This window comes from Dipodomys spectabilis, unplaced genomic scaffold, assembly GCF_019054845.1.
Source record: "Dipodomys spectabilis isolate Male_0828 unplaced genomic scaffold, ASM1905484v1 ptg000030l, whole genome shotgun sequence".
Classification (NCBI taxonomy): Eukaryota; Metazoa; Chordata; class Mammalia; order Rodentia; family Heteromyidae; genus Dipodomys; species Dipodomys spectabilis.
Genome location: NW_024870707.1, coordinates 8407072 through 8417220, shown reverse-complemented (window position 1 = coordinate 8417220; position 10149 = coordinate 8407072). Strand labels below are relative to the sequence as shown.

At 48.1% G+C, this 10149-nt stretch overlaps 1 protein-coding gene across 1 annotated transcript; it reads right to left on the bottom strand.

The window, feature by feature from the left end:
- Positions 1-593: 593 nt before the first annotated feature.
- Positions 594-5273, bottom strand: Polr2g (RNA polymerase II subunit G). Its single transcript, XM_042676497.1, has 8 exons — positions 5172-5273; positions 4700-4809; positions 3433-3592; positions 1507-1557; positions 1342-1407; positions 1184-1255; positions 966-999; positions 594-794 (listed from the first exon to the last, which is right to left on the bottom strand). The coding sequence occupies exons 1-8, from the start codon at positions 5181-5183 to the stop codon at positions 781-783; spliced, it is 519 nt and encodes a 172-aa protein (XP_042532431.1). The 5' UTR covers positions 5184-5273; the 3' UTR covers positions 594-780.
- Positions 5274-10149: the final 4876 nt, after the last annotated feature.

Genomic DNA, 10149 nt, shown 5'->3' with positions numbered 1-10149 from the left:
CAGGACCAGCATAAAAGACATATATGTAAGCCAGCGTAAATACATTACGCTGGTCCTGGGGCCTGAACTCAGGCCCTCATGCTCTTGCTTTTTTTTTTTTTACATTCATGGTTGGTACTCCACTAACTCAGCTATTCCTCCACTTCTGGCTTTTTTTGTGGGGGGGGAGAGGGGGGAGTAGGGGGGAAGGTAATCCTGGTCTTGGTGCTTGAACTCAGGGCCTAGGTCCTGTCCCTGAAGAGTTTGTTTGTTTTTGGGGGGAGGCTGTTCAAGGCTAGTGCTCCAACACAAGAGCCACAGCTCCACATCTGACTTTTTGGTAGTTAACTAGAAATAAGGGTCTTACAGGATTTCCTACCCTAGCTGGCTTTGAATCTTGATCCTCAATCTCTACCTCCTGTGTAGCTAGATTACAGGTATAAGCCACTGTGCTGATGTTCATTCTTCATTCTAAAGCAAGAATCTCACTGATTTAAAAACTATGATCCTCTGGATCTTAGCCTGAGTAGCTACAGGCTTGTACCAGCTCCTATGGGCATTTTTTAGAGTTGTTATTTCTAGATGCCCCCCAAAAAGAGAGAGAAAATATAATATTTCCTTCAGAAACAAGGACCTTTAATAAGTAGAACACATAGTGAGTGGCAAGTGCCAGGTGTCTCCTGGAGCCAAGGAACTTTCTTTGTTTTCCTGCAAACAGACAGAATCAGCCTCTGGACCAAGGAGCAAGTATGAAGGTCACACTTCCCCAGTCAGGACCAAAAAAGTCATAGCAGTCCATGCTCAGCTCACAAGCCCTGGAAAAACAGGGAAAGCATGTCAGCTAAACTCAGCGCTCAGGTGGCCCATGGATACTTTCCTCCTGAAACTTCTAAGCAGACAGAATGAGAACTGACTGGGACATTAAGTCCTCCATCCTCACTCTTTCCAGGCCCAGCCTTGGCACCCATGATGAGGCAGGCACTTACCCAAATAATCATCCATCAGGGAGCCAATAGCAAACTGGAGGAGGGAAAGTAAAAATGAAGTAAGGCCAAAGAAAGCACAGAAGCACCACCACTCCACTAGCCCCTGGCCCTCCCAGTCCTTTTCCCTCTTAAAAGAACCCCCAGGAACTGTGAGTGGTGAGAAATCAACAGTTCTCAGCTCTGCCTGGTTCAGGCAGGGAGGCAGGCAAGAGACTCACAATGTCATTCTTGTCCACACGGGTCCCTACAATTTTCAAGCGAATCTCATCATCCTGCTGAATCACAATGTCCTAAGGAGAAGAGAACAGTGTTCTCAGACATCTGCAGGCCAGTGCTTTTCTTCCTTCCTCTTCCAGAATGCTTTCTGCCTACTCACCTCATCCGTTGTCTTGTAACAAGGTGGGTTGGAGTTTGGATCAAACTCCATCTCTGATGGAATGGACTGAAAGGAAACATGAAGTGGAATCAGCATTTTACTACATGAAATGGTCAGAAGCGAATGTCTCCAGTCCTCGGCCCCATTTAGTGTACCCAAACTTACATGACGGGAGATAAAGCAAGACATGGGCCCAATTTCAGTGAAAAGTCCAACCTAGGAGGAAAAATGAGTATTCATCCTTTTGCTTTTCTCCCCACCGCCTCCTGCATTTTGGCGTGCGTGTGTGTGTGTGTGTGTGTGTATGTGTGTATCAGGGCTTCAACTGAGGGCCTCAAGCTCTTGCTCCATCGCTTGAGCCACAGCTCCACTTCCAGCTTTTTGGTGGTTAGCTGAAGATAAGTGTCTCAAGGAATTTCCTGCCTGGCATGGCTTCAAATCATAAACTGCTCCTGACAAGTATCTAGGATTACAAACGTGAGCCTTTCTCTTTTTTTAAAATCTTACATTTTAAATTAAACACACATAGTGTAGTTGTAAAAAGCTTAGGCTTACCACCTAATTATGGCTACTCAGGAGGCTAAGATCTGAGCATCATGGTTTGAAGCCAGTCCCATTGGGAATGTCCTTGAGACTCATCTCTAGTTAACTACCAGAAAATTGGAAATGGAGCTGTGGCTCAAAGAGCTAGAGTGCTAGCCTTCAGCAGAAAAGCTTAGGGACAGCATTAAGGCCCCGAGTTTTTTGTTGCTGTTTGTTTTTTGTCGGTCAAGGGTCTTGAACTCTGGGCCTAGGCACTATCCCTCAGCTCCTCAACTCAAGGCTAGAGCTCTACCGCTTGAACCACAGCACCACTTCCGGTTTTCTAGTAATTTATTGGAGATAAAGAGTCTCACGGACTTTCTTGCCCGGGCTGGCTTTGGACTGTGATCCTCAGATCTCAGCCTCCTGAGTAACTAGGATTACAGGTGTGAGCTACCAGCACACAGCTTAGGCTCTAGTTTAAGCACCATGACTATTAAAAAAAAAGAACAAAACAGGGGCTGGGAAGGTGGCTCAGTGGTAGAGCGCTTGCCTTGCATGCATGAGGCCCTGGGTTCAATTCCTCAGCACCACATAAGCAAAAAGAAAAAAGCCGGAAGTGGCACTGTGGCTCAAGTGGTAGAGCACTAGCCTTGAGCTGAAGAGCTGAGGGACAGCGCCCAGGCCCAGAGTTCAGGCCCCACGACCGGACCCAAAAAGAAAAAAAAAAAAAAAGAACAAAACAAAAAAACCACCTAGTTGGGTGCTGGTGGCTAAGGCCTGTAATCCTAGCTACTCAGGATGCTGAGATCTGAGGATCAAGGTTCAAAGCCAGCCCGGGCAGGAAAGTCCATGAGACTCTTATCTCCAATAAACCACTAGAAAACTGGACGTGGCGCTGTAGCTCAAGCAGTAGAGTGCTAACCTTGACCTGAAGAGCTGAGAGACAACGCCCAGGCCCAGAGTTCAAGTCCCAGGACCGACAAAAAAATACTTCCTAAGCTTGAGCTTCTACTTAAAAAAAAAAAAGGATCAAGATGTGGGCTGTAATCCGAGCTACACAGGAGTCTAAGATTCTGAGGATCAAGGTTCAAGCCAGCCAGGAAAAAACAGTCCCTGAGAGTCTTTTTTTTGTTGTTGTTGTTGGTCGTGGGGCCTGAACTCTGGGCCTGGGCGCTGTACTTAAACTCTTCAGCTCAAGGTGAGCACTCTACCACTTGAGCCACAGCGCCACTTCTGGTTTTTTCTGCTTATGTGGTGCTGAGGAATCGAACCCAGGACCTCATGCATGGAAGGCAAGCACTCTATCACTGAGCCACCCTCCCTCCCTGAGACTCTTATCTCCAATTAACCACCAGAAAACTGAAGTGGCAAAGTGGCTCAAAGTGGTAGAGCACAGCACAAGCCTTCAGCTGAAAAGCTCAGAGACACCACCCAGACCCAGAGTTCAAGCCCCACAACTGACAAAAAAAAAAAAAGGATCAGCTACTGTGACTTGATTGAAGATATGGAGTTAGTAAATAGCTCTTCTGAGGGACCAATCCATGGTCCCCTTATGAATAAGCTTACCTTGTTCACCTGAGTGACCACAGCATCCACAACTTCACCTTTAAAGGGCCGGAAAACAATGGCTTTGTACTTGACTGGATAAAGAACAAAGCCTCGCCCAGGTTGGATCACACCAGCACCAATATTGTCGATGGTAGTGACAGCAATTACAAAGCCGTATCTGTGAGGAAGAGGAAAAGGCACTGGAGGCTGAGGAGTACTAGCCTTGAGAAAAAAAAAAAAAAGCTCAGGGACAGAGCACAGGCTGAGTTCAAGCCCCAGGACTGGCAAAAAAGAGAAAAAAGAAAAACCTGGTCTGGTGTTATTCTGAGGCTAGAGGCTGAAATACTTAGGTCATTCAAAGCTCATATGTGTTCTGTAAAGACCATAAACAAAACAAAATCACAGAGCACAGACATAGGAACAATGATTAGACAAAGGGATGGGGATCGAGCTCAGAGTTCTTCCCAGCATGTACAAGACCCTGGGGTTCAGGCCCAGCAAATCTAAAGCAAGCAACCTTGAACAACTAAGGAGTCTCCAAAACTAAAGCAAGCAACCTTGAGCAACTAAGGAGTCTCCAAGTGCTAGAGGGCTGACGTGTGTGTGTGTGTGTGTGTGTGTGTGTGTGTGTGTGTGTGTGTACGTCAGTAATAAGGCCTGGTGCTGTCCCTGAGCTTTTTTTTGTTGGCCATGGGGCCCGAACTCTGGGCCTGGGCACTGTCCCTCAGCTCTTCAGCTCAAAGCAAGCACTCTACCGCTTGAGCCACAGCACCACTTCTGGCTTTTTCTTCTTATGTGGTGCTGAGGAATCGAACCCAGGACCTCAATAATACAAGGCAAGCACTCTACCACTGAGCCACCTTCCCAGCCCCTGTCCCTGAGCTTTTTCACACAAGGCTATCACTTTGCCACTTGAGCCACAGCTCCACTTCTGGCTCTTTGCTAGTTCAGACTTTTAGAAGACTTTTAAGACTTTCTTGCCAGGGTTGGCTTCCAATAGTGATTGATTACAGGCATAAGCCACCAGCACCAGACAGGATCTGAAAGTTGGATAAACAGCCTGGGCTACATAGCAAGACCCTGTCTCACAACAACAACACAATGATTGTGGAATAAATGAAGTGTGCAATTATCAGTAAAGGGAAGAACGTCTTGTTATCAACTTTGCAGAGGGCACCAAGGCATAGCATCCCAAAGTGGGAAGAAACTAGCTGGCTGGGACGCCGGAGGAGGGAGAGAGGGAACGATGTGTGCATCTCCGTGACAGGAGGGGAGGAACACTCACTTCCCGGTGCACGTCCCCTCCACCTCGGTGAATAGCTTTTGCTTCACCGTGTTGAGCAAGTTAGGGCCGAAGTACCGCGGATGCAGCAGGATCTCGTGCTCCAGGGAGATCTGCAGAGAACAGGGATGGAGGCCAGGTGAGGCCCGGCCAAGGATCCGGTAAAGAAGTGGCCCTCGCCTAGGCGCCCGTAACCCACTCCTGTGATCATAGCTACTCAGGAGGCTGAAATATGAGGACTGAGGTTCAAAGCCAGGCTGGGTAGGCAAGTCCCTGAGACTCCAATCTCCAATTAACCACCAAAGAGCCGGAAGTGCAGCTGTGGCTCAAGTGGTAGAGTGCCAGGCTTGAGCCAAGAAACACTCAGGGACGGTTGCCAGGTCCTAAGTTCAAGCCCCATGATCAGCAGAAAAGTGTCACTCGCTTGGACGAACCGCTTCGCAGCCCCCGCCCTCCCACACCGCGCCCGGCTCACGTGGTAAAACATCCTCCCGGCGGAGGCTGGACTACGGAGCGCGCAGTGGACGCAGCAGCCTCCCGGCCTCGGCCGGAAGCACACGCAGCCGTGCCAACCCCACTTCCGGGGCCCCTCCGCAAATCTGATTGGACTTCGCTATCCTGGCTTGGGGAGGCGGGCACTTCCGAAGTTCCGCCCTCCAACCCCACCTACCGGAAGCCCAGCTACCCATCTGCAGAGATGGATGATTCACTTTCCTTTTTACTAGTGCGGGGCCTGTAGCTCAGGTCCTCACGCGGTCTGCCACTGGAGCCGCGCTTAAAGAGTGGCGCTTTTTAACTTTTTTAAGTTGTTATGATAAAGATGATGTACCGAGGGGTTACAGTTCCATTAGTCAGGTCCTGATGGGCTTTTTTTTTTTGTCGATTGTGGGGCTTGAACTCGGCCTGGGCGCTGACTCTGAGCCGTTCATGCACAAGGCTAGCACCCTTATTGGACTCTTTATTGGAAATAAAGAGTCTCAACGTGACCTTTCTGCCCAGACTGGCTTTGAACTGCAATCCCCAGATCTCAGCCTCCTGAGTAGCTAGGGTTTCATACATGAGCCAAACAGACTGACTTTTTGCTGGTTATTTTGGAGATGGAATCCCATGGACTTTTCTTTCTTTCTTTTCCACTCCTGGGGCTGAACTCAGTGTCTGGGCACTGTCTCTGAGCTGTTTTTACTCAAGGCTCTACCACTTGAGACACAGCGCCACTTCTGGCATTATTTCCTGTTTAGGTGGTACTGAGGAATAGAACCCAGGGCATCATGTATGCTAGGCAAGAACTCTACCACTAAGCCACATTCCCAGCCCCCCCATGGACTTTTCTGTTCAGGCTGGCTTCAAACTATGATCCTCCAGGGATTGGCAACATGGCTTAGTGGTAGAATGCTTGCCAACCATGCATGAAGCCCTGGGTTCAATTCCTCAGCACCACATTAAACAGAAAAAGCTTGAAGTGGCATTGTGGTTCAAGTGGTTGAATGCTGGCGTTGAGCAAAAAGAAACTCAGTGACAGCCCTCAGGCCGAGTTCAAGCCCCAAGACTGGCTATATATGTATATTAATTTCATCACTGGCCAGTGATCAAACCTCTCTGTGCAATGGGACCTCCATAAACACCAATGAATGATAGGTTCAGAAGCTTCTGGGTTGGTGAATGCATTCATGGTCAGGGAAGATGGTATGCCTGGAGATGACATTGTGGCATTTAGGTCCACAGAACATAACTTTTGGAAACAAGCACAAAAACCATAGCCCAGACAGGTTCTGTACAGAGGTCTGCTACAGAAGCTCTGTTTAGTAGCATGGATTTAGTTGTTTTTTTTTTTTTGTCCAGTCGTGGGGCCTGAACTCTGGGCTGGGTGCTGTCCCTCAGCTCTTCAGCTCAAGGCTAGCGCTCTACCACTTGAGCCACAGCGCCACTTCCGGCTTTTTTTTTCTTTATGCTTATGTGGTGCTGAGGAATCGAACCCAGGGCCTCATGCATGCAAGGCAAGCACTCTACCACTGAGCCACCTTCCCAGCCCATGGTTTTTTTTTCTTTTTGTAAGGTATATTAAATAGGTAGGTTTCATTAGGTAGCAGATGAAAAGAACACCACGTGCTATTCAGGCAGGAAAAGAAATTAATTTACCAAACTGCTGTTCCCCTTTCCCCTCATGCATGGTGGAGAAGCATGGCTGAAAAGGACAGGGGGGGGGAGAAGAGGGTGACCCACCTCTGGGCCAGGACTTATCTGGGCCAGGGACAGGAAGAGGTGTGGCCAGGTGGGGGAAAGGTGTGACCACACTGGATCTGGATGTGACCTCAGGGTCTGGGACCCTGGGAGGCATGTGACCAGAGGTGGCCCTGGATGTGACCTAGTAGGAGGGGAAGGTGACTGCTTCCAGGTCTGCCAGTTACCTAGGTAAGAGATACTGGAACCAAAAGGGAGGGAGGTGTCCCTGCGCAGACTTCACACTTTTTGTAGGTCATGGGCCTGAACTCTGGGCCTCGGCACTGTCCCTTAGCTCTTCAGCTCAAGGCTAGCGCTCTGCCACTTGAGCCACAGCACTACTTCTGGCTTTTCCTGTTTATGTGGTTCTGAGGAATCGAGCCCAGGGCCTCATGCATACAAGGCAAGCACTCTACCACTGAGCCACCTTCCCAGCCCATGGATTTAGATTTCTCATTAGAGTTTTTTGTTTTGTTTTGTTTTGTTTTGTGTTGGTCAAGGGTCTTGAACTCTGGGCCTAGGCGCTGTCCCTCAGCTCTTCAGCTCAAGACTAGTGCTCTACCACTTGAGCCACAGGGCCGCTTCCAATTTTCTCGTGGTTAATTGGAGATAAGGGTCTCAAGGATCTTCTTGCCTGGGATGCCTTGAACCATGATCCTCAGATCTCAGCCTCCTGAGCCAGGATTACAGGCACCAGGGCCTGGCTCATTAGAGATTTTACACCCACTTGTAGGTTGTCTCTTCTTTCCCGCACATAAGTCCCCCTCACCCCACCCTCTTACCCATCAAGACCCAGTTCTCAGAAAGTTCTCCTTGTTCCTTCCTGCTCCTATCACTTAAAGATTAATTGTCCACTGAAGTCTATCTTTTATAGATTAACTGTAAAGTTACTATAATGGCAGTCTGTCCCTTTCTGAGCACTCCCTAGTCTCAAGTTACTAGAGAAGGTCACACTTGGAAGGGTGCTTTTCGTAAATACTGCTCACAAAAAAAAAAAAAAAAAAAAAAAAAAGATACCTGTTACTTTTTTGCTTAAACGCAGAGTCTGGGCCCTGTCCTTGCGAGCTCTCTACCCTTTTGAGCCACCTACTGATTTTTGTTTTTTTTTGCGTTTTGTTTTGTTTTCACCGGTCCTAGGGTTTGTGAGCTGTTGCTTTCTCATCTTCCTCCTCCTCCACCACCTCTTCCTCCTCCTCCTCCTCCTCCTCCTCCTCTTCCTCCTTTTGTGGGGCTTGAACCCTGAGCTCTTCAGCTTAAGGGGAGCACTCTACCACTTGAACCCTAGCACCACTTCCAGCATTTTCTGCTTATGTGGTGCTGAGGAATCAAACCCAGGGCCTCATGCATGCAAGACAAACACTCTACTACTGAGCCAGCCCTGAAAGGAGTATTAGGGGTTGTTCCTTCCCAGGCTGGCTTTGAACCGTGATCTTCAGATCTCAGCTTCCTGAATAGCTAGGATTATAGGTATAAGCCACCGGTGCCCAGCTCTTTGAGCTTCTTTTGCTCAAGGCTAGCATTCTACCACTGGGCTTTTTCTGTCTATTCAGTACTGAGGAATTGAACCCAGGGCTTCATGCATGCTAGGCAAACACTCCACTTCAGAGTCACATTCTCAGCCCCATTACTAATTTATTTATTTTAGTGCTCAATTGACAATGAAAGTCTCACAGGGACTTTTTGGCCTTGGCTGGCTTCAAACCTGAATCCTCGGATCTCAGACTCCTGAGTAGCTAGGATTACAGAGGTGAGCCACCAGTTCCTGGCTACAAGTCATTTTAATCAACATATTCTGTTTCTATCTTCTTTGGAGCCCTTGGCTGACTTTCAAGATTAGTTTTGCTCACCACCCCTTCCAACCACTCCCTGAGCTCCCAGGGCCCTAATATAAAACCAGCCTTTGCTAAGGTGGACCTGTTTGGTTTACTGCAGGTCACTTTTGGGGTGGTCATTCAATCTATGCCAGATGTAGCACAAAACTACTGACTTTTTCTTCAGTCCAGACCCCCTTATTACATGGGGCTAGGCTCCTGATTGCTGTTATCCTTAGGGTATGGGAAATCTGGAAATTCCACAGGGCCAGTTCTTACCCTGGAGGACGCCCAGGAAATATTGCCCTTGAGAAAATCTGTTTTGCATGTACTAATGGCCTAAAATCATGTATTGATGTGTCTTTCCTAAAAGGCCTCTCTGAGATTTAGTAGTTATACTGCCACAGGTCCTAGTATATGGAGGGGAAGCTGCCATTGTGACGGCACCATTGACCTGAGCCTGTGGGGATTGGAGATGACCAGCACAGACCTCTACACTCTGCTCAACTCCCCTGGCTGGAGTTTCCCTTCAAATCTGGCATGGCCTTGTGCTAGGTACAAGGAGGACTGTGCACAGCACTTGGGGAAGCAAGTTGGTTTTATAACAATAAGTCAGGCATCAAATTGGTATGAAAGTCTTTTTAATTGGAACCCATTCAGTGAAATTACTTGATTCTATTCCTCCTCATGTGTAGCCCATGCTTTTATATGTGACCACTTGTCAACAGCAATAGTAGTGTTTATATCTCAGTGAATTGAGTTATGTATAGAGGGGAGAATGAAGTAGAAAAGTTATTCTCCAGGTGAAGGCACTTTCCAGCATCTAGTTATGAGAATGTGGCCCCCACCCAGTTGTGAAAATGTGGCCTGGTGGGACTGTTGCTGTAATGTGGGTTGGGGACAGACTTTGTGGGGCCATCTGGATTGATAGCTGGAAGTCCATTTGGCATTCCTTATAATAACAATGCAGGAGTAGTAACAGGATGTCATGATTTGTGCACAACTAGAAAGGAATTGACCACCTGGTCAAAAGTAGATATCTAAATAATGCCTATTTGGGGTGTAACTAGCTGGTAGAACCCCCTCCCTCTTCCCCAATCTCCCCTCCCCAGGGATCTGAACTTCTTTCAGGTGGCTGGTAATAGACTCGTTTATCCTCTCTAAAAATGTGGTCGTGGTTTGTTGTTATTTGGGTTTTTGTTTATTTTTTTTGGTCGGTCGTGGGGCTTGAAGTCAGGGTCTGAACACTGTCCTTGAGCTCCTTTTAAGGCTAGTGCTCTATCACTGGGCCACAGCTGCATTTCAGTTCTTGAACGGTTAATAGGAAGTCTCACGGGGCACTTTTCTGCCCGGGCTGGCTTCGAATGGAGATCCTCAGATCTCAGGTTCCTGAGTAGCTAGGATTGCTACTGGCGTCCAGCACTG